The sequence below is a fragment of the Gopherus evgoodei genome, chromosome 5 (assembly GCF_007399415.2).
Source record: "Gopherus evgoodei ecotype Sinaloan lineage chromosome 5, rGopEvg1_v1.p, whole genome shotgun sequence".
Lineage (NCBI taxonomy): Eukaryota > Metazoa > Chordata > Testudines > Testudinidae > Gopherus > Gopherus evgoodei.
The window spans coordinates 25,374,952-25,399,612 of NC_044326.1; the positions used below are offsets into that span (position 1 = coordinate 25,374,952).

The 24,661-nt window shown below is 41.7% G+C and overlaps 1 protein-coding gene across 6 annotated transcripts in view; it reads left to right on the top strand.

The window, feature by feature from the left end:
* PPP2R2C (protein phosphatase 2 regulatory subunit Bgamma) overlaps window positions 1-22,870 on the top strand; it is a 292,304-nt gene extending 269,434 nt beyond the window's left edge. For all 6 annotated transcript variants that reach the window (XM_030563253.1, XM_030563251.1, XM_030563255.1 and 3 more), the window contains 2 exons: window positions 5,389-5,480; window positions 21,035-22,870. In XM_030563253.1, coding sequence (XP_030419113.1) covers window positions 5,389-5,480; window positions 21,035-21,326 — 384 coding nt within the window. In that variant the 3' untranslated portion in view covers window positions 21,327-22,870. The remainder of the gene's footprint in view (window positions 1-5,388; window positions 5,481-21,034) is intronic.
* The last annotated feature ends 1,791 nt before the right edge of the window (window positions 22,871-24,661 follow it).

The window sequence follows — 24,661 nt, forward strand, 5'->3', positions numbered from 1 at the left end:
CCAGATTTTCAGAACTGGGCATTTTTGAACATATTGATATTTGTACATGTAATTAATACAACTGCACATGTAAGCACAATAACTGTGGGTGCAAATTGGACATGTATTTGCTCATACACAGTTATGAAAATCTGGGCTTGGTGGACTGTATCTACAGGTTATGCCTTTCCAACTGCAAATGAACAAATAACAAAGAAAAGCCTACATTCAAAAAAGGGGAGTGAAACATAAGATGATAAACAAGATAAATAAGAATATTTGAGCTGCATCATTTCATCTAATGCATCATAACCCATGTAGCAATTATTTACTGTAGGGTAAAAAGATTTCTCATCTATAACATTAATATTGCTTTAAAGTGTGTTGAATCATCATGTACTCAGGATATAAGATACTTGTTAAAAGAGGCTCACTTTGTCATCTACTGCAGGGGTTCTTAACCTTTTTCTTTCTGAGGCTGCCCCTACATTCTAAAAAAACTCTCTACCGCCCACCTGTGCTGCAACAACTGGTTTTCTGCAGATAAAAGCAAGGGCAGCTTTGGGGTGTAGCAAGCAGGGAAGTTGCCTGGGGCCCCATGCCACAGGGGCCCTCATGAAGCTACATTGCTCAGGCTTCACCTTCAACCCTGGGTGATGGGGCTCAGGACCCTGGGCTTCAGCCCCTTGCAGTAGGACTTCAGCTTTCTGCCCTGCGCCCCAGGAAGTCTAATGCTGGCCCTGCTTGAAGGCCCCTTGAAACCTGCTCAAGGCCCACTAGGAGGCCTTGGACCCCTGGTTGAGAACTACTGATCTACTGTATCAGTCTCTCCATGTTGCTACTATTTTGTGTCTAAATTTTCTCTTATTTTACACTAGGTAGTGGTATGGACAACCATTGTAAAAATGTGTTCTTCATAACAAGAACTTATGTACATTAAGTAACTGAAGGTCAGGGGCAATTTTTATCCTCACATCCCATCAATAATATTCTTACTCAGTCCCAATACTATATTGTATTTTGGACTAGTCTTTGTAATGTGTCTAATTACTTTAGGAAATGCCAAGTTCTCATAAGGCACAACTATAAAGACATGCAGACTTCCAATACATCCTGTGCAGGACTCTGAACTGCATTATCTTCAGCTTATTGCCACTAAATAAAGTTAGAGAAAAATTATATCGTCTGACGTGCTCTGAACTGTACCCTATTTCTCTTCTCTGTTTTCCCTTTAATTGCTAGAAGAAATCCACATAACATGATTCCATTTCATGCTCAGCACCCAGCCTCCTCCTCCCTCAAGGAGGTGGCCAAGAAAAAGCCTCAGGTGTCTGGAATCAGCTGGCACTTGCACTCGCAGTAAAGAGGAAGCCATCACAACTTCCCATAGTCAGCAGGGGCAGCTCCAGGCCCCAGCACGCCAAGCGCATGCTTGGGGCGGCATGCCGCGGGGGAAGGGGGAACTCTGCCGGTCGCCGGGAGGGCGGTAGGCAGGCTGCCCTCAGTGGCTTGCCTGCGGAGGGTCCGCTGGTCCCGTGGCTTCAGTGGACCTCCCGCATGCCTGCGGGAGGTCCACCGGAGCCGCGGGACCGGCGACCGGCAGAGCGCCGCCCCGCGGTATGACGCCGTGCTTGGGGCAGTGAAATGTCTAGAGCCACTCCAATAGTCAGCCCAGTTAATATTAAAACTCTCTCAGATTGACTTTGCTCAGTTTTGGTGGCTCATCCTGCCCTCACTGTGTTCCCCCACCACATTCTCCTTTTATAGAACCATCCTTCTGTCTTTCTTTTGCTGCCTGTACCCTTGTCCACTCCATCCACCTTCCCTTCCTCTCTGTTGCTCTGACACATTCACCATTTTACCGGCCTTCCTCCTACTTCTCACGTCACTCATATATGTCTTGCTCTCAGAGAACTGTTAAGCATATTGCTAACTGAAACAACAACATGGTATATTATTGCAACCCTTGTTAATCCACTGTGCCTGGTCTTCCTTTGTTGTAGTCATCATTGTATATTACTTGATGTCTAAATTTGGACTGTTGTGAAGTGCCATGTGCAAACATGCAATGTATATTTTGGAGGCTAGATGAGATTGTTTCCGTGAAGGGTCACCATAGGAGATTTTCCATAGGGGTCAAGAAAAGAAAGGTTTTATAACTGCTCCTCTGACAGAATTTAGTTTCTTGGACATCTTCTAAACAAGATCTCTCGTGTAATTCTCTAAGGCCTCATCACCTTAGGGTCAGAATAATACAGACCTCTGTTAGCTACAACCAAACTTGACCGTGTTTGTGATTAGTGTCGGTGCGATCCCAAAGTGGGCAAGGCCTAATGACAATAATTCAGACTAATGTGCCTTTTGTCATGACGATCACTGCCTGAAATAATTTGTTCCAACAAAATAGCTCCCTAGTGTTTTCCTAGAGCATAGAATGGATAATTCTGTCAAGGGCTTATATAACAGAGGAGCATGATTCCAGAAAGGAAAATTCTGGTAGCAATTCTTTAAGAACAGCTTTTATGGAAATTGGAACATTTTTCATAGATGGCGAGATAGCACATACGAGCAATACTTGGACAATAAAATCCAGCTTTATCATCAAATCATGATGGTGTGGGCTTTACTTCCAGAATTCATTAAACAGTGGATCAATTTTATAATAATAATAATAATAATAATAATAAATAAAAAACCTAAGTGTACAAATGAAAGTACTTTTATTGCTCGTGGTCTTAGACTTTTTTTTTTTAAATGTGTTTTCTTGCAATGCTACTGGCCACAGGTTATCCCATTGAAAGCGTGTTTCTAAATGGTCAGTCACATCAATCCATTGCATCGAGGGTAGGAGATACAGGGCAAAATTGTAGCACTGAGCTACCACGGAGGTGACATGGAGCTTCCAAAAAAGTTTCCAGGGAAAGCCACCCCTGTGCCAGGTCTTAAGGAGGTAGCAGTGTGTGCTCCCATCCACAGCCGCTGTGCTGACTGGTGCAGGGAGGAATGAAGTCACCATCTGGAATCATCTGCATGACTGCTGTGCTGCCTTTGCAGAGGCCAACACAGTGGTGATCTTGGTAATGTTGGTGCATGGTTGCCTCTGGTACATTGTTTAATTTACTGATGCAATGGATGCTGATTTGATAACCTCATCTTTGACAGTTCAGCATTCTGTGAGTGGGAGATGACAATGGAAAAACAGGACAGATGTTCAAATTTTTAACCACAAAGATTCTCACAGTTATCCTAGAGGGTATCAGTGTGAGCAAGAGTGAAAAGAAAGGTCGGAATGAAGAGCCGACAAATGAGCATTGGCATTTGTGAAAGCCTGTGGATAGAGCATCAACACCTTGATAATGAGGAGTTAAGAACTTCCGAAATTCACGAAGAAGAATGAAAGTGGAGGAAACACAAAGCACTGCATAGCTGATTAAAAGTTGTAGAGCTGAACGCACTTTTCAAAGGGAGCATTAGTCACAATGGACAGGTGGCACATGGAACAGATATCAGAAAAAAGATCATGAAAAGATGAAAATAGCTAGGCAGGTGGAGATCTGAGACCACTGAATACTATGTACATAATTTTACTGCTGCTTCATCCTCTCATCCTACCCCTTTTGTCAATTTCTTCCATGTGTTGATTTTTGTGTGAGGCAATCAGAATGCTGATGAAAGGGCCACACTCCTAAAACACAAATTAACTCAATAAACACTATTAACACAAAAATAGTCCCAATCCTGTAATACATTTAAAAATATTAACAAATGAGAATGATTGTCGCCTTAGAGATGAGTGACAATTAGGGAACCCAGCCAATTTCTGTTGAAAAAATCTGGTGGCTATCAATAAAGGGAAGATGGAATGATCTCATTATGAAGTTAATTCATTCAGTAAATGCATTTAACTGGGAAACATTCTAGCTACATCTTCCACATGTTTATTAGCTATCAAGTAAATAGCGTGTTCATACTTTAACTGATCGTATATAGCCTAGGATGCTCATTAATCTAATTCTGAAAATTGATCCATGACAGAAATTTACAGCCCATAAAAATTGAGTTAATTTGCAAGTTTGTTCACCACAATACAGTGCAGCTGTTGCAAACAGTTCTAGTTTTAATAACACCAGACAGAACAGTGAAACTGGCATTAAAGTATCTTGTTGGAGAAGACTCTAGGCCTATGACCAGCAGAGGATCCTGCATGTGTTGAGAACGCCACAGTCAGGAGATCCAAATTTAGCTCTGACAGAAACAGACATACTTTTCATGCACTTCACTGGAAGGGGTACTTCCTTATGGCAGGGCTAAATTTGGTCCTTATGCTGCATTGCATTGATTTGGTACTTCCTCAGAAGTCATCTATACAACATTCATATCGGATGGAGGTGTTGGATTACTAGGCCTTGTGCAGGCAGGAATTCTCTGGCTCCTTATTTCAATGTGGGGGTGAAGAACATCATACAGAAGAAAAAAACTGAATTCATTAAAGGACTGTTGCAATGCACATGAGTGTTGTCCTCTGTGATAAACTCACACTCCATAGAAATATGCAGCCTAACATAAGGTCTTCTGTAAATCTTATTTTCAAAGCATGCAAGACAAGAACTCGTGGTTTGTTTTCAGATCTCAGACATCACCACTGATATGAAGTAGCTATCAGAGTGGGAGAGCATTCTGGGTACTAATCTATGTAAATAAGACACCATGTATCTTACCATCCTTTACTTCTGAATTGCTGTATAATGTAATACCACAGATTGTAGCTTTTATAACATTTAACAAACATATAGAGATATACCTCTCTCTTAGAACTGGAAGGGACCTTGAAAGGTCATTGAGTCCAGTCCCCTGCCTTCACTAGCAGGACCAAGTACTGATTTTACCCCAGATCCCTAAATGGCCCCCTCAAGGATTGAGCTCATAACCCTGGGTTTAGCAGGCTAATGCTCAAACCCCTGAGCTATCCCTCCCACTTATAAATGGAACAGGGGCCTGCCTCTCAGAGCCCTATATTGTAAGTGAAAGTCTCTATAGATCTTGGATTATTATTATTTACTATTTAAATTAGACGATTCATTCTCTCATTAGCACATCTGCTGTATCAGCTGGGAAGATCTGTTTTGGAATCAGGCTAGAGTTCAGAAAGTCACACTAATAGGAACCAACCATGTTTGAGAGGGGTAATCTACAGTATGCTCAGAAGAGCATGCTCTAGCCAGAGCTTTCCTGCTACATTAATTCTAGAGCACTCTTCTAGTTGAACTATAGGAAAGCACAGACCTCATGTTTAAGAGATAGAAGTACTCTCTGTCTTTGTAAACTCTACCAACCTGTAAGAGCAATAGTATAGGAGATAGTGCAGTTTTTATAAATCTTTGTTTTAGACTGTCTTTTTCTGTTAAACAGGTCCATGATTACCTTAGGAGCAAGCTGTGTTCCCTTTATGAAAATGACTGCATCTTTGACAAGTTTGAATGTGCATGGAATGGATCAGACAGGTAACCCATCCTTATGTTCATCACTATTTTAATTTCACTGTGGGGCTGCCATAGGATGGAGTATAATCAATAAATCATCTGTAACTTGTGGTTATTGTACATATCCAGTTACATTTCGCCATATCAGTGTCCAGTCTTTTATTGCTGTTGTACCATTTCACCCCCTCAGCCACAATTTAAGAATCATTATTCTCCACATACAGCCACTGGGAGAAAATCAAATTCCACCCATTTTCACCAAAAGCACCAAAATGGGCTGAAAGAATCAAAAGAAAACGAGGACTTACTGACAAAAACATTTTCACAACCCGCCTGCATGGGGGTTTTGCTAAGGCAAGTTAATAAAGTAGCTTCCTTGTAAATCCAATCTAGCAGCTGAAAATAAGGAGGGAGGATGAGCCAGTGCCACTGGACCAGTCAGTGCTTTGCAGACCACTGGTCACCGTTTGTGAAGCATTCTTCTAATGTCATGTAATTTTTGTGTGTGGAGGAACTATAGATACAGGACTAAATTCTATTCATTTATTTCTTAGGCTTTAGCTTCATTCTGGTAGAACAGAGCAGGATTTGTCCCATAAAGTCATAACTCATCTCTGTATTATGATATACCAAGCTAATATAATTAATACCACTGTCTCCTTCATAACAAGGATAAGTTTACCTTTTCTAAATACTACCTACTTGTCAGATACTGCTCTCACTCCTTGCACAGCATTCCCATTGACACAAATGGCAGGTCCCTGTAGGGACTGAGGAGAGTATGTAACACATAACAGAGCATGCGACCCATATCCCCTCATACATCTAAAAATGAGTCCGAGTTTCTATCTCATACACACATAGAGATATAAACTAATGCTTTATAATGTTAGATACATTATTTTCTTTGGACTATAGTTGCCTTTGCTCAGTTCCTATTTTCCTCCAGAGAGAGATGGTCTCCGTTTACTGAGGTGCTACAACCTTCCACCATATTCTTCATGCAGAGAAAACTATATTCCTCTGTAATCTCTGACCTGGAACTGCTCTCCTCAGTTGATGGTTTCTTCTCTAGCTATTCCTTAGCCCAGTAGGTGCGCAGGTGTTTCACAATTCCACAGATATACCAACTCATGTAATTCATAGAATTCCCCGGAGTATCATGGAAATTAGAAACAGTAAAGACTTACTGGATCATCCTATTAATGTAAAAACATTTCCTATAGCATGTTCCTAAGTACTTCATCCAGCCTAGTTTTAAGTGACTCAGTCAACTGAAGCTACAAGACCATTGCCTTTGGGATATTCTACTTGAGTTTAATTTATTTTATACTGGGAATTAGCTATGTTTCAGCATTGTGTAAATTGTTCTATTTTATGGACTACATCAGCCAGTGAACACATTGGGGTAAAATCCTCCAGTGTCTTGTGACACCTTGGGTGTAGGCTCTCTTGTGCCAGGGCTTACCAGTCCTAGAGAAGACTGCTGGTGGTGGGCATGACTCAAGATGTTTGAAAATTAGGATTGGCTCAGAAAATTAGGATTGGCTCAGCATTAGCTAAACATCCAGAGTTTTGGGTGCTTCTCTGAACCTCTTGAACCTGCAGAGAGTAGCTAGAAACCCCAGAACAAGTCTTTCTCATGAGAGTCCCAGTACTACTTGCTTCCAGTCAGGATGGAAAGACCACCTGAATAGCCTGAGAGTGCAGAAAAGTGTGGGTATGAGCAGGAAAGGGGAGTTAATCAGTCATTTCAAAACCATCACAAAGCTTCAGGAGTTTCCTAATATCTTCAAAACCATTTCATCTATCCTTAAATGGAAACTCTAATACATGATGCTTGTAGGCAGCCATGCATTTGCACACTCAGGTACTTCCTTCAGTAGTTTAACAAAAAATGCTCTCATCCTCAAAGTATCTGAATAGCTACATGTTAATAATACAAGAATTATTCAGTATTGGGTTTAAAATGAGAATAATTGTTTCAGTCTAATCCTTACTTGACAGATCAGAAAGGTCAACAAAGTATGAAATCAACTGGTCCTCATTAAGTGGGAGCATTCCATTTTTAAAGGCTTAATTTATCACACTGTTTATATGTGGGAGGCTAGTTAATCTGCACAAATTCTGAATCCATCATTAAACACTGCTTCTTAAAATGGATGGGATACCTGACATGATCTTAAGAAACCAGCAAGCACAACTTTTGGTCAGACATTTGACAAAAGAACATTGATTTTATTTTAGTTTATTTTTGTTTTTCTTTTCTAAACTTAGAACACTTCCTCTTAACAGTCTGAGAGTTAAGTACATCACAACCAATTTTCATCATTAGGGTGACACTTGCATTGACACTTCTGAACAAGGAGCTATGATCTTGCTCATATAAGTGGCAATTATTTTGTTATTTCAGTGCACAATATATGGATTCTGTACTGGTGTTTAAGGAAGAGTTCCCATCTTTTTTTAAAAATACACATTAATATTAAGATAGATGATCTGATAAGTGAATATATATATCACATCATCTATCTTAATATTAATATATATATATATATATATATATATATATATATATATATATATATATATATATATATTCACTTATCAGATCACCCTAATGATGAAAATTGGTTGTGATGTACTTAACTCTCAGACTGTTAAGAGGAAGTGTTCTAAGTTTAGAAAAGAAATATATATATATTGACAAAGTTCCTCCTCTACCTTGGTGGGTCCTGCGCTTATTGGCAGATTTGCTCACCTCAGTGATCTTCCCCACAGTCTGGATCAGCTCCTCCTGTGTCTGATCAGGAGTTGGGAGGTTTGGGGGGGAACCCAGGCCCGCCCTCTACTCCGGGTTCCAGCCCAGGTCCCTGTGGATTGCAGCTGTCTATAGTGCCTCTTGTAACAGCTGCATGATAGCTACAACCAGGGCCGTCCAGAGGGGGGGGGGCAAGAGGGGCAATTTTCCCCAGGCCCTGGGCTCCACGAGTTTTTCGGGGCCCCTGGAGCGGGGTCCTTCACTCGCTTCAGGGGGCCTGGAAAACTCTTGCAGGGCCGGGCCCCAGAGCTTCTTCCGCTCCCGGTCTTTGCCAGCGGGGGGGGGGGGGTCCTTCCACTCCAGGGCAGAAGGACCCCCACCAGTGAATTACCGCCGAAACGGGACCTGCCGCTGAAGTGCAACCCGGTCTTCGTCGGTAATTCGGCGGCGGGGGGCCCTTCCGTTCTGGGACCCACTGCCGAAGTTCCCCGAAGACCCACGGCGGGGGCTCCCCGCCGCCAAACAGAGCCAGCTCTAGACATTTCGCCGTGCAGGGGGCACCCTGCCGCTTGCCGGTCCCGTGGCTCCGGTGGACCTCCCGCAGGCACGCCTGCGGATGCTCCACCGGAGCCGCTGGACCAGCGGACCCTCCGCAGGCACGCCTGCGGGTGGTCCACCGGAGCCGCCTGCCACCGACGGCCCCAGGCCCCCAGAATCCTCTGGGCGGCCCTGGCTACAACTCCCTGGGCTACTTCCCCATGGCCTCCTCCAATCACCTTCTTTATCCTCACCACAAGACCTTCCTCCTGGTGTCTGATAACGCTTGTACTCCTTAGTCCTCCAGCAGCACAGCCTCTCACTCTCAGCTCCTTGCACCTCTTGCTCCCAGCTCCTCTCACACACTTCCTCTCCTCTAGCTCCCCCCTCCCTGACTGGAGTGCGCTCCTTTTTAAACCCAGGTGCCCTGATTAGCCTGCCTTGATTGGCTGCAGGTGTTCTAATCAGCCTGTCTGCCTTAATTGGGTCTAGCAGGTTCCTGATTACTCTAGTGCAGCCCCTGCTCTGGTCACTCAGGGAACAGAAAACTACTCATCCAGTGACCAGTATATTTGCCCTCTACCAGACTCCTATACCCCACTGGCCTGGGTCTGTCACATACATTTATATATAATATATTTAAATACAGCTTTTTGCAAAAGGTAAGACAGGCCTATTAGCACCTGGGGACTTCAAGGGGAGTTCCATAACGATATTTGCATTAATAAAAATGATTACAAATATAAAGATGGCATTTCCTTTAAAAATGCTAATCTAGATTTAGGGTATTTAACAGGTTAAGTCGCACATTAGAAACAGACATGGTTGCATTTAAAAATTAAAAGCATGATTAGATATGAAAGTTGTCTTCTTTTTAGTTAGTTTTCATTGCCATTAAGGACTTAATTCAGGATCACGAGCCCCATTGTTGAGGCTGTTTACAAAAAAGTCAGTGTACACAAGCTCTGATTAAAACATGATTGATGCTCAGTAACTCCAATGAACAGGAACTAATACAATCAGACAGATCCGATCGCATTTGCTGAAGGACACATTAATCATTATATACTTGGGCAAGAACAGCAATTGCAGGAGGTAAAAGGAGGGCTGTGTGTCTTAAAAATAATGCAATCAGCCAAGCAGATATTATGTTAGTTGACTGTGTTAGAATAAACACATGCCATGTATAGTATATACAGATGCATGCTTACATGACTTCGGAACATGCCAGCTTTATTGTATATAGCTGTTTTATTTAAAGATTTGAGAGTCCAAGTGAATGGAAGAATTAACTAATAACGTGTAAAACAGTGTCCCCTTCCCACCACTAATCTTGGAATGCAAATATGCACACATTGTTATTTCAGGTTTATCCCAAATGCCCTGGAATTAACAGCAGTTGAACAGGTTATCTGTGAATTACATTGTTGAATTTCTGTTTCACCTGACCTCCTCCTGTACATTCTGGATGATATTAGAAACTACGTACATTAATACCTTTATATATTTTTTTAAAACTAACTGCTGGAGGGGAGTCTTTCAGCTACCATGGTGGAGAGGGCCACATAAGTAGATAGATGAAATCTCATACAGCTATCAAAGAGTCCTATGTCTTCATCCAGTTAGCTTCTTGAGTCTACTCTTAATCTGCTTAAGTGGCAAATTGCAGTGGGCTTAAACCACTGATTTGCCTATGACTGCTTTAATAAAGATTTGGTTTTGTACACTTGTCTACCCCAGTCTTGTATGATGCACTGTTGAGTTGATAGCAAAATTCACATTTAAAATATAGAAGACATCACTCAGATTGGGAGTCCCTTGTTTCTCATTCCCAGTCCCATCCAGGCCAGTTATGTATGTGCCCCATAGCTCCTGAGCCTATTATTTAAGCTTGCCTATCAGCAACGGTGCTAAGGTTCCCCACCAATGCACCTGATTTATAGTCATGAATCTTCTCTCTCACTTCAAGCCAGTCGGTTCCCCACTACCACCAAACTGTGTTGTATGGTTCCCAGGTGAAGACTGGCTGCCCTGCGGAATAGGCATAATTGTGTGTATGGGGATTGGGACTCTCAGTGCTGCAGATCGTCTGCCTCCTTTTCCCTAAGAAACTCCATAATTTGCTCCTAAGCAACAAAGTTTTGGAAAGTCACTGGGTTCTTTTGAAAAGGCCAGCTTGCCGTGATGGCAGCATTCATACCCTCTTGTTGTTGAGCACCTGAAAAGTCTAGATTGCCATGTCCCATAGTAAAATCAACAGGAGCAGCCACGGAGGAAGAAAATCTGTAAGAATCCCTCACTTCCACACTGGCTTGGATCCCAATAACAAAATCCATTGGCTGAAAGTTGAAGCTAGACAAATTCAGACTGGTAGTAAGGCACAACTGTGAGGATAATTAAGCATTGGCCAATATGCCAAGGGTTGTGGTGGAGTCTGATCATTTTTATACCAAGACTGGTTGTTTTTCTAAAAAGATGTGCTCCAGGAATTATTTTGGAAGCGTTCTATGGCAGATGTTACACAGGAGCTCAGACTAGATGATCACAGTGGTCCCTTCTGCCCTTGGAATCCAGGCATCTCCTCTGCAATCACACAGTATGGTGATGAGGTGGTCTGGAAACAGGGAGTACCAGGGTGGGCACTGCAGAAAAGATAATACAGCACCAAGGTGTATCTTTTGTGCCTGCAGTCCAGAGGAGAGCGAGGGTAATCTGGGCCATCCCAGCACTATTCCCCTAACTCTGCCCAGTCTTTGCCCTTTCCCAGATGCCTCCAGGTGGTCGAGATTGATGTGAGAGGGGGAAAAACAGTGCCATGGGTGGGGGAATCATCCAACACCCCATACCCTGCAGGAAATAGGAAAGCCATATCTGGAAAGCACCCTCCATGTGGGAATTTAGGGGCAGGCATGTGAGTGACCACGATGTGGGCAATTGTGCCAACAGTTAGAGCAGGCATCACAGGATACAGTCGATGATCAGAACTGGGTTACTTGGAGTGAGGCAAGGCAGGGGCAGGGTTGGATCCAAGGCAGGAGTGGTGCTGGGTCTGATGCTGGATACAAACAGGTGCAGGAGCTATCACAACCAGGGGTGACTGCTTTGAACAGCTGCTGAGCAACTGCTGCTGGGCTCAAAGGATGGTCTTCCACCCAATGAGACAGCCCAAAAGAGGCTGGCTGTGCTTGTTAAGTTGCCTGGCTTCCAGACTGGCTCCATTGCAGGCCTTGATTTTTGAAAGTAAGGTCTGGTGTCTCAGGATACATTTAATGGAGCACTCACAATAAGTCTAAGACATGAATGTTCTCTACCAGTTCCCAAGACTGCTAAACTTGACCACAGCCTTCCCAGTTCCCCAGGTACTGGAGCCTTCCCCTAACTCAGCAAGAGTTGAGGCTTTGGTGTACCAAGTATTCCTTCTGTCCATGTTATGTTATGGGTGGTGGCAGTAGGTTGGAGTGGTTTGGGTATGGGCTCTCAGTGCAGGGTGTTCAGCATGGGATGTGAATGATGGGGTGGCTCTCCAGAGACTTGTGCAACTGTAAACTGAAGGCCAGTGGTTTTACCCATTCTGTAATGGCCAGGCATTGGTTGTCTAGTTGGGTGGCTGGGCAGCTCAATTTAAGGTTCTGGACAGAGAGCTACACCTTGTCCCCTGTGGCCAGATTCGAGATAACCTGATGGTCTGGGTCTGCATGGTGCTTATAGGCCTGTTTGGCAGACTGCAAGTGTTCCTTGAGCTCCCTGTGCACCTGGTGTAGATGGGAAGGTAAATCTGGGGGACTGGTACTGGCGAACTCCCAGGCAAATCTGAGTGGAAGCAAGGGGCAAAGCCATAGTTTGCAAAGAATGGGCTATGTTGGATTGAGGCATGGATTGTGTTGTTTTATGCAAATTTGGCATAGCACAGAAGGAGAAGCCAGTCATCCTTGTGGTAGCTCAAAACGCAGCAAAGAGTTGATTGACTCTCTCTGTTGCCCACTAGCCTATGACAAGGTGAGGGACTCGACACCAAAGAGTCTGAGATATTCTCACCACAAATGGGAAATGAACTGTTTTGATACAATGCCTCCTCATAACCCATGATAGTGGAAGGCATTTTCCAGGAAGATCCAATCCATCTTCCATGCAGTAGGAATAATATGGCATGGGATGAAGTGTTGGCATCTTTCAATAATAACCACAATTACCGAGTGTCCGGGGATGTGGCCGTTCTACAATGAAGTCCATTGCAACAGTAGTCCAAGGCTGTGGAGTCGTGTGCAGAGACTTATATTTATGCCAATTCATAAGCACAGAAACTAGGCCTCCATATAAGATGAGCGAGGAAGTCTGCCAATCAGTTACTTTATTCAGAAGCAATCAGATTCAGACTGAAGGGGAAGGAGAGAAAGGAAATTAGAAACATTTGAGAGGAAGGGAGAGGGAAAAAAAAGAAATCCTTAGTGGCACCTCTAGGCGTGGCAGTTCATAACTCCAGCACCTCTGGTCTTGCTGCATCAGTGAATGAATGTTAAAAAAAAAATTGCTTTAGCCCTGGCCCCTCTTTCATTACAAATTAAGCATTAGGAAAAGGCAAGAGCCAGGCTATGAGAGCAGGCAAAGGCTTCAGGGACAGATGGGAAGAGAGAATGGCCAGACAACTGAAGGGGAAGAAGGGGAGACCCAAGATGGAGGAACAGGGTGGGGCATGAGGGGAAAGCACTCGATAAATGATAACAGAACGTGAGGGGAAAGAGGGACATCAGGGAATAGCAAACAAGAAGAAAGAGCACAAAGAAAGAGAGGGAAAGGATGGGTAAAAAGGGGCATTTTAATAGAGAATGAAGCAGGGAGAAAAATGATGAAAAAAGAAGGAACAAAACCTAACTCAAAATAGAGGCAAAGAATGAAAGTAGGAGGCTGGGGGAAGAGATGGAAATAGGGAATAGAATGGGGGCAAGAAAAGAAGGAAGCAGAAAAACAGAGGGAGGAAAACAAACACAAGTACACATCGTAGATATTTCACTTGAGTTCCTACATTTAGTTATATTTTCCTTCTTGCAAAGGGAAGCTAAAGAGAGAAGATTTGGCTGACAGCATTCCAGGAATGGAGGAAACTTCTGGCCAAGTGTGACCCTGGGGAGGGCCAAGTATTAGTATTTTAATGTTTCCAATTTGGGCAGGAGGAGAGACAAGGTAGCTTAAGGATTTTTCTACCTCAAGTTTCTAGAAAGTTCTATGTTGCAGTTCTAATAAGGACTCAGAAATGCCTGGCTTTGTCTACAGTAGTCGATAATTGTGCCATGACTAGAAAACACAGTGTTTCAGTGACACTGGTAATGCAGCACTTAAACAGAGTGAACCAAGTGGAACAATTAACAGCAATTTTTGCTCAGAGCACACACATTTGAAAAATTAACTAGCATGAACACTAATTGCAAGAATTTTGTCAATATGTTGGTTATAGCATTCCTGTGCAGAACAAAACTCTAAAACTATGTATATATGACCTGAAGAAGACCTGTGTAGCCTGAAAGCTTGTCTGACCTGCAGAAGCTGGTCCAGTAAAAGATGTTACCTCAACCACCTTGTCTCACTAAAAATATAGAGGACACTTCTGTAAAGTGAACTATACACACGCACGTGTTTCCCCTCTCACCTCATATGGTGGGATCTATTTAGCCTCCCTATCACATACACACACTGTTATCATGTTGTCATCATATGATACAGAATTGTTTTTCTGAACAAGAATAATAGAAATGCTAAGGTAGGCTCTCTCTTTTCATGTTATTGTAAACAGCAGGTAAGGTTATAATTCATCTCTGTCTGTGACCTTCAACAAGAATGGCCTCTTTTCATTACATAATGCCATTTTCACCATGCCATTAAATGGCAGAAACGAGGGGAAGCATGAACAGTAATCATCTACATACAAAGCAATAGGGATGCTTATATTAAAAAATGGCCCTATAGCGCTAAATGAGCCAGCCAAAAAAAATAGACTTCTTTAATATGTGAAAGTTCAAGAAATAACAAATCCAATGGACTGCAGAGACAGCACTGGGCCATACTAAACATTGCTAAAAAGAGGATTTTTGACCATGACTCAGAGCTGTTCAGCTGGGACATTGCCTACGTGAAAACTGCTCCCCTTGCTATTTCTGGATTCATTGGACAGGAGGATTTTTATTCCCGAGGGAAATGTGTTCCAGCCACGTACAGCTCTGCAGGCCATGATGCCCCATCATTACAAACCAGTTTCAAAATTTTGCCCATGGGAAGAAGCCACAGTACTGCATAAGACAGTTAGAATCAAAGACTGTGTGTTAGCACAGAAATATGAAATACTCTTTTTCTTTTTCATGTTGTGACCAACCACTACAGCAGGCGTCTTAATGACAGGAAATGGTGATTTGGAAGGAGCGCAATGTCAGCTTTACTGCTGCTGAGTCACTTTCTGAAACAAGCCTAATCTTGATCAATAGGCTTTATGGGGCTCCCTGGATACAGTTTATAAAGCTATTCACACAAGCGTCTTTAATTTTACTGTTAGTTTGTTGCATAAAGTTGAGATTGTGCCTGGCCCTTGCATGGGTGAACAGGGGCATGGTGGAAGGGAGAAGAAGCCTGGCTCCATACAGCATCTGACCACAACTGCTGTTTCTGCACATGCTTGAGTTTAGAGATGCTTTCCTCTAAGGGTCTCTGTGGGTGAGAAAGGGAAGAGCATTGGCCCGCCCTCTGCCCTAGCCAGCAGAACTGGATGGCTCTGAAGGGGGCATGCATGCTGCACCCTCTGAAGGGTATAGCAAGTCACACTCCCAGTTCATGCCTGGGAACTCTAGGAAGCACCGCGACAACCCATCCAAATCTGTATGCAAGTTATTGCAGAGTACAGTGGTTGCTGTGTCCTATACAGTCCCGGCACTACCAATATCTGACGCATTGCTGCTTTCTTCAGCATATCAGGATATTTGCTCTATGAAAAGTGCTATATAAAATAAAATCCTATTGTGTCAAATTCTAAGCTATCATCAGCTACATTGAATCAGAACATAGCTGAAAATATTGCTAATGATTCATGATGCAGAATATAGCTTGCCTGAGTTCTGCAGCTTCTCTGTATTGTTTCTGAAGTGAAGACACTGAGCTAGGCAGGTATGACTCAGTAGACATGATGCAAAGTCATTTAGTTGCACGGTTCTATTAATGTTTTAGTGTATTATTTGTATTACATAGCAACTAATGGCCCCAGCAGAGATCAAGGCCACATTGTGCTAGACACTGTATGTATAGTAAGACACTGTTCCTTCATCAAAGAGCTTATGATTGATGTGGACAAGGCAGGCAGAGAAAACAAAGGTGAAGTGACTGGCGTACGGTCACTTGCCCTGCAGGTCTGGGGTAGAGCTATGAATAGGACCTAAGACTCCTGATTCCCAAAATGAAACTGAAAAATAGTATAACCAACTGTACAGAGTGACATAATGCTAAAACACAATAACTTTCATTCATTTTCTGGGATGGGGCACATGAAATCTACTCTGTTGGATTACATTAAAAAGACTTGCAATTGTTTACTGAGCACCAACAATGAGCTTGGAACTGTACAGGCAGGAGCCATAGAGTTATAGGACTAACAAGAAGGAAATTGGGGGTGTGGGGAGAAATCTGTTCAACATGTTTGCTGTCTATACACAAAGGTAAGGAGTATGGGGAATAAACAGGACGAACTGCAAGTATTAGTCCATAAGTTAAATAACTTAATTGATATCACAGAGATTTTGTGGGAGAAGTCTTATGACTGGAATATTAATATAGAGGGGTACAGCATGTTCAGGAAGGACAACCAGAATAAAAAGGGAAGTGTTGCATTATACATAAAGAATATATACACTTATTCTGAGGTCCAGAAGGAGATGAGAAGCAGAACAGTCGAAGGGCTCTGGGTAAGGATAAAAGGAGTAAAAATTGAGGTGATGTTGTGGTAGGGGTCTACTATAGACTATAAAATCAGGAAGAGGAGGTGCAGGATGCGACATTTCTAGAAGAAATAACAGAAATATCCAAAACGCAAGACATGGCAGTAATTGGGGATTTTAACTACACAGACATCTATTGGAAAAGAAATACAGCATAACACAATACTATGTGGGACAACTTTTTGTTTCAGAAAATGGATGAAGGAACAGTTATTTTAGACATGATTCTGACCAACAGGGAGGAATTGGTTGTGAATCTGAAGGTGGAAGACAACTTGGGGGAAAGTGATCATTAAATGCTTGATTTCATGATTCTAAGGGAAGGAAGGAGTGAGAGCAGCAGCAGGACAATATGTTTCAAAAAAGCAGACTTTAATAAACTCAGAGTACTGGTGGGTAAGGTTCCCTGAAAAGAAAAGCTAAGAGCAAAAGTAACTCAGGAGAGCTGGCAGTATCTGAAGGAGACAATAGTAAAGGCAAAATTGCAAACTATCCCCATATAAAGGAAGTACAAGAATAATCGAAAGAGGCGAGTATGGCTCCACCAGGAACTCTTAAAAATGTGGAAACATGGGCGAACGGAGGAGTACAAAAGAATAGCACAAGCGTGTAGGGACAAAATTAGAAAGGCCAAGGCACAAAATGAGTTACACCTAATGAGGGACATAAAAGATAAGAAGAAGAGGTTCTTTAATACACGAGGAGCAAGAGAAAGGCAAAGGAAAATGTAGGTCCTTTATTTATCAGGGAAGAAGAGATAATAACTGATGGTATCAAGAAGGCTGCTTCAGTCATTGCTAAAAAGGTTAATGGAGAGCAGATACTCAAAACAAAATATTAACAAAAAGGGAGAAGGAATGCAAGCCAAAATAGAAGAACATGTTAAAGACTATTTAGATAAGTTGGATGTATTCAGGTCAATAGGGCCTAATGAATTTAATCATAAGGTACTTGCTGAAGCAACCTTGGACCCATTAGCCATTATCTTTGAGAACTCATGGAGGATGGATGATGTCCCAGAGGACTGGAGAAGGCCAAACGTAGTACCGCTCTTCAAAAAGGCGAGCAAGGAGGCTACCCAGGAATTATAGACTGGTCAGCTTAATTTCACTACCTAGAAAGATACTGGAACAAATAATTAAACCATCAGTTTGTAAGCACTTAGAGGATAAAAAAATTATAAGGAATAGTCAGCATGGATTTGGCAAGAACAAGTCATGATCTTTGACTGTGTTACGGGCCTGTTGGATTGTGGGGGGAGCAGTAGATGTGATATAGTTTGATTATAGTAAAGGCTTTTGACACAGTCACACATGACATTCTCAGAAGCAAACTATGGAAATGTGGGTCAATCAGTTAGGCACCCACAATTTAAAAACCATACTCAAAGAGTAGTTACCAATGGTTTGCTGTCAAACTGGGAGGATGTATTTTGTGAGGTCCTGTAGGTCAGTCCTGAGTCTGGTACTATTCAATATTTTCATTAAAGACATGGCTAATGGACTAGAGTGCATCGTTACAAAATTTACAGATGATACCAAGCTGGGAGGGGTACCAAACACTTTGGAGGACAGGAATAGAACTTAAAAATACCGTCAACGAATTGGCGAGTTGTCTCAATTCAACAAGATGAAATTCAACAAAGCAAAGTGCAAAGTATTTCACTTAGGACGGAAAAGTCATATGCCCAACTACAAAATGGGGAATAACTGGCTAAGTGTTAGTACTGCTGAAAAGGATGTGAGTTATACTGAATTACAAATTGTATCTGAGTCAACGATGTGATGCAGTTGTAAAAAAGGCAGCTATTCTGGGGTGTATTCACGGGAGTGTTGTATGTAAGATAAGGGAGGTAAGTGTCCTGCCCTACTTGGCCAATTCTGTGCACTATACTTTAGGAAAGATGGGGACAAATGGGAGAGTGGCAACGGAATGCAGAGAAGAGCAACAAAACTGAAAAAAGTTTTAGAAAACCTGACTTATGAGGCCAGGTTTAAAAGAAAAAACTGGGCGTGTTCAGTCTTGCGAAAAGAAGACTATGATGGGGAACGTGACTTGTTGTCCATGTCGCCTGAAGGTAGGACAAGAAGTAATCAGCTTAATCTGCAGCATGGGAGATTTAGGTTAGATATTAGGAAAAGCTTTCCAACTATGAGGCAGTTAAGCTCTGGAATAGACTCCCAACAGAGGCTGTGGAATTTTCAACATTGGTGATTTTTAAGAAGAGGCTGGACAAACACCTGTCAAGAATGGTCTAGGTTTACGTGGTCATGCCTCAATGCAGGAGGCTAGACTTGATGACTTCTCAAGCTCTCTTCCAGCCTTATATTTCTATGGTTCTATAGCTCCTCCTTTAAAGACCATATGAGCTTTGGGTGACATTCTTCCCTAGTGCAGAGAGCCAATGGGATACTCTCCACACCACTGAAACCTTACATTGGGGCTGCAATGGGGGGGAGTAAAACTGTGGAGCAGCTTTGCCGCAAGGTCGCCAAACCCTCTGTCCACTGCTTGGGAATGTCTGCATTGGCCCGCAATAAGTCAATGTTTGGGGGGAGGGCGGGACGGAGGGCTTGTAGGCAAGGCCATAGGATCCAAGACCATGTGGATCTAGTGACTTGAATACCCACTGACTTCAGTGGAGCCAGACTATCACCCCCCCCTTTGGAGGATTTTGGAGCAGGACACAATCACTGTTTCAGACTATGGGCTGGATTAGGGGGTCTGCTTGTGTTTGGGGAGAAGATAAATTCCATTCCTTTTTCTCTAGCCCCTGCAAATAGCCTTGCAAAAAGTGTGTCTACTCAGGCTTTGTGCAGAGGGATGAAAGGACTGAGAGAATACATATCTCCATTTGTCATTGTGTAGTATATCAAATGCTGTCACATCAAGTTTATCGGTAAACATCTTTTTATTAATGTATTTGGGGATAAATGTTCTCATAGTGCTTGTTTCTCCAAATGTATTAAAAGTGTCCAAAGCAAGGACTGCTGCATTGGGGGTGGGATGGGTAAAATAAGACCTAATCAGGTCAGCCCTTCTCCCCTTTCACACCTCCCTGGATTTAGAATGTGAAGGGGAGACCCCCCACACACACTCTGGGGACACTAGGGACCTGCAGAGAGGAGGCAGCCAGAGACTCCACCTGGTAGAAGCAGCAGCAGACCAAGTAGGCATCTTTAGGACATCTAGTTAAAGCTCTGGAATGTTCTCTGACTTCCCTCTGCCCTGCACTGATTCACTGTTTGCTCCAACCTCCGTCCCTTCTCATAGCCTCTTCACCTCAGGTTCACACCTGACTACCCTCTCCTCCCCTACCCTGTTCCTCTCTCCTTTTCTTTCCATTTAGCTGATCCTCTCCTAAGTAAATCCATCTCTCTCCTTCCCCCCCACGCAAAAATTGTGGCACTGACCCGATGCCTGCTACCATCACATTGTTCACCTGTATGTGTGTTCTACCCCTTCCACCATCCTGTTCCTGGCTTGTCTATTTAAACAATATTGTGTCATTGTTTTCTTGTATCCCCCCCATTTACGTGTATTCATCGATTTTCTCATCTTATTCTTAAGATTGTAAGCTTTTGGGGGCAGGGCCTGTCTTTTTCTCTGTGTATGTACAGTGCCTAGCACAATAGGCCCTGCTCCATGACTAGGGCTTGTAGGTGCTATGATGATACAAATAATAAATAATAATAACGTAAGGCTGGAAGGAAATGAATTTCACTTGCAAAATTCACAGATGCAATGAATTTTACCTGATCCCAGTAATTCCTCAAACATCTTTCTTGGCAACATTCATTTAAGCAAATGTGAAAGTAAACAACACTGTCAACTCTTGCTATTCTATAGCAAGTCATGCAATATTTGCTGTTTTTCTTAGACACAGCTCTGGGAGTCATGAGCTTACATTTCATTCAAATAAAAGTTTCATAGTTATGGAGAAAGCTTGAAAATTTGAACCTTAAAGGCCCAAGAATTAGAATCCAAATAAAAAGAACCCATGTATTTTAAATCTCATTATTTTCTAATCAATCTAGTGATTTTAGGGTTCTGACTCATGATTTTTGAATACAGGGGATTAGTGATACTGAAGCAACCTTACAGTATATTAAATGCCATGAGATGATGAGAAACCATGTAAACTCAAAAGTCCATATATATTAAACTGCACCGTAACACAAGTTTCTGAACTCCATAGACTTCAATTACATGGCAGGGAAAAATAATTGCACTGTACTGATCCACTCCCGTTCATGGTAGAGTTAGTGTATTCTGCTATTTATTCTTGCTTTTGTTTGTTCCCTCTTCAGTGTTATTATGACAGGTGCATATAACAACTTCTTTCGAATGTTTGACCGAAACACCAAGCGGGATGTTACCTTGGAGGCATCCCGGGAGAGCAGTAAGCCACGAGCCATTCTAAAGCCCCGCCGAGTCTGCGTAGGGGGCAAGCGAAGGAAAGATGACATCAGTGTCGACAGTTTGGACTTTACAAAGAAGATCTTGCACACAGCCTGGCACCCAACTGAGAACATAATTGCTATAGCAGCGACAAACAATCTGTACATATTTCAGGATAAAGTGAACTCAGAAATGCACTAGATTGATCAATACCTTTCTGTATTTATAAACCAGCCTTTTGAGAGTTGTAGAAGGACATGATCTTCACAAAAGTGTGGTCATTGTGGTGGAATTTCTAGATTCCCTCCCTCCACCCTCAGTCTGTATCATTGTTGGTGGCAACCAACTGTTTTAAATCACTGCAACTGTATTGTCTAAGTAAAAAGGCACTACTGTGAATTCAGTACTGTGGTCTATGTCTATTTTTTAAACAATTGAGTATTCATTTCAGGATTGATCCTGTGAGGTGCTGAGTACCCTAAACTCTAGTTGACTCTTGAAGGGACAATGCTTCACAGGACCAGCATCCTGCTGTGCTGCATTCTTCCACAGTCTGCAGTGTTTATCACATTATTAGAGCTTTTCACACTGGTCCCTTGATTTTTTTCAGGAATGCCTTCCAGACTTTCAAAGTCAAATAGACTTATTTATGAGTGTAGGAATAGCTGTGTCCCCCATACATTGCTACGCATAGAAGGAAGGCCCTAGACAGTTAGTAATATGGAAGCAAAATAAATTATTCTGCTTATTAACAAGTGACAAGTTGTCCCTATTTCCCTTATCACATTCCCCGTCCCTAGCACTGAGCCCTCATTATGGAATTCCACAAACACTTTTACAATTTTTTACTTCTGCTACAAATCTTGACTTTGTATTTCAGCTTTCTGAGTCAAAAAATGAAGAGTGCTGTCGATAATCTCAGCTACCTTAGTTTAAAAAGGCAGCTTGTTCTGCAAGTACATTTCCAATCATACTGCAGAATATGACAATACTAATTTCAGTGGGTGCCATTTGAAAACTCAGGATTTGCCACTCCATGGTGACTATTCAACACATATGTATATGCATTAACAAGTGTATCTTTATATGTGCTATTACAATGTTGAGTAACAAAGCACTGAGTTAAGCCCTTTTGAAAATCCCACACGTGATGTTTACTGCATCACACTTATTACTTTAAACTTGGTATTTGCAGAATCCCAAGGAAATACAGGTTTAACTACTATGAATGGTAACTCAAGAGTTTAGCATGGCTCAGTGAATTTTAAAATGACTATAAAATTACAAGATGACTCCTGGGTGAAACAGAAAACTAAAATTCTACTTAAATTGGTTTATACAGTTCTTGCTTCAAGTGAAATTCAATGTAAATGGAAGATATTTCCATTAAGAAGTGTATAGAAATGGTGCACCATTTTGGAAATGCTTTTTAATCTAGGAAATCTTTCTGCATGACTTATAAAATCTGCCAAAAAATTATTACCCCAAATGATTTCTTCTCAACTCATGAGTAAAGGAGTGTAACTGATGCAGATACCTTGGCTGATCTGCTCTTGTTAAAAAATCCCTCACTTGGAAAAGGTTCTTTAACAACCTTACCCCATTCTTCACTGACTTTTTGGAAAATGGAGAATGAACTAATAACTGAACCCGCATGCTTTTATATTATGATTTTTGGGGGAAAATCTACCACCAAGGTTTACAAAAAAAAAAAGATGACAAATTTTTATATGAAGTCTTGACATGACACATGAACTATGTATGTTTAAATTTTTTTAGATTGATACTGTATATTCCGTGTGTAGAAGCACAAACGCATGTGCATCAGTTTCCAGCCATACTATACACATACAGTATGAAATATGTAGGTTAATTTTAAAGGGAATGAGGAATGTTTGTTTATAAAATACTGTATACCCTAGAAGACGTGGGCAGTATTATATGTATATATTTATTCTAATTAAAGTTAATAATCAATTTTTTTCTTGTAAAAAGGTTTAAGAATATGGTAAATTGTATAGAAACCTTGTTAATGCCAAACTACTGCTTCAAGGGTGTCATACACTTTCTTTGACTTTTGGCCGCCTCCATTAACCTTTGTAGCCCAAAAATGCTAACAGCTAATTTACTGCGACAAGTACTGTAAAACATATTTAGCGTCTAACATCCTCAAGTTAAGAGTCTACATGTAACTTATTATAAAGCAGATCTTAATACAACAGTAATACTATTTTTATTTCAAGTACCTTGTTCTGTTTCAGGTTTGGGTACCAAGCAGATAACTAATTAATAAAATACATTTTTGGAGGTTTACAAAATTATTGATTTCCAGACCAAAATGATATGTGATTATTGAGGAAAATATGGAAATCCTTTTAAAGAGCAGTATCACATTCATGACTCTGATATCACTGCTGTGATTCAGTTTCCTGGTCTTTTTGAATGTAAGAAAGTTGACATCGTCATTGTGAATCTTTTAAAACTTTTTTTCGTTTTTGGTTTGAGCTTTCAGTGGTGTAGATTAAAGGATGGTAAAGTTGGTAAATCAGATTGTTCGGAAAGCTGTTGTTCATGGCTGCATTCCTTGTGTTGCACAAATTAGCTAACTGTTGTTGAATAAAGATATAAATATGTTAATACCAACTTTTTCAATAAAATGACTGCAAAAATTGCATAAACAAATGACTGAGCTATGCCTTATTTTTAAGCTAGGTGTTAGGCATGTAGGTGCTTTGGAAAACAACAAACAACAAAAATGCAGCAGAGAGTCTCAAGAGCCCAGGTCTACACGCACAGGCTCATCGGGCTCATACTACAGCACTAAAAATAGTAGTGTAGGTACTCTGGCTGGGGCTGGAGCACAGGCTATGAAAGCTGAGAAGGCTTTTGTTGTTGTTTTGGCAGTGTAGACAAAACTGCCTAAGTCACTTTTGAAAATGGTACTTAGACTCCTAAATTCCATAGGTGGTTTTAAAATCACCCCAAATCAGAAAGAAACAAATAAAAAATAATTATGATAGGTAAATGCTAATGAAGAAGAAAACATTTTAAATCTATCTAGCGCTAGAGGCAAGTATGGCAGCTTGCATACAAAGCTCCCACTCCAGTCAATAGACACTTTGCCACTGTAAAGAGGGCAAGATGCAGCAGGTAATTCAAGTTTAGAAAAACACATTAAAATATTAACAGAATATTGTAATTCCTAAATGTTCATTCTTCTGAGGAGGAGCCCCAGTTCTGTCAGAAGTGGGAAGATGTGTGTGTCTGTCAGCACGTTTGTAATTATTTTAACACCTGACAGAAGAAGTGTAGGGGTTTATAAAATGAGAAGGGTGAGCCCTGTCCATCAAAAAAGAGGCACAACTATTTAGTTTTCTCATTTTTTTTAAAGTATTAACTAAACAACTGCTAACATCAAATATATGGAAGCAGAAATTCTGTTAGAGCTACCTGGCAAGAAGAGATTCATGGTTAAACAGCTGCACCAGGCCATTCCGGGGAGACTTAATACTTAATTGGGAAACAAGTCACGTGTC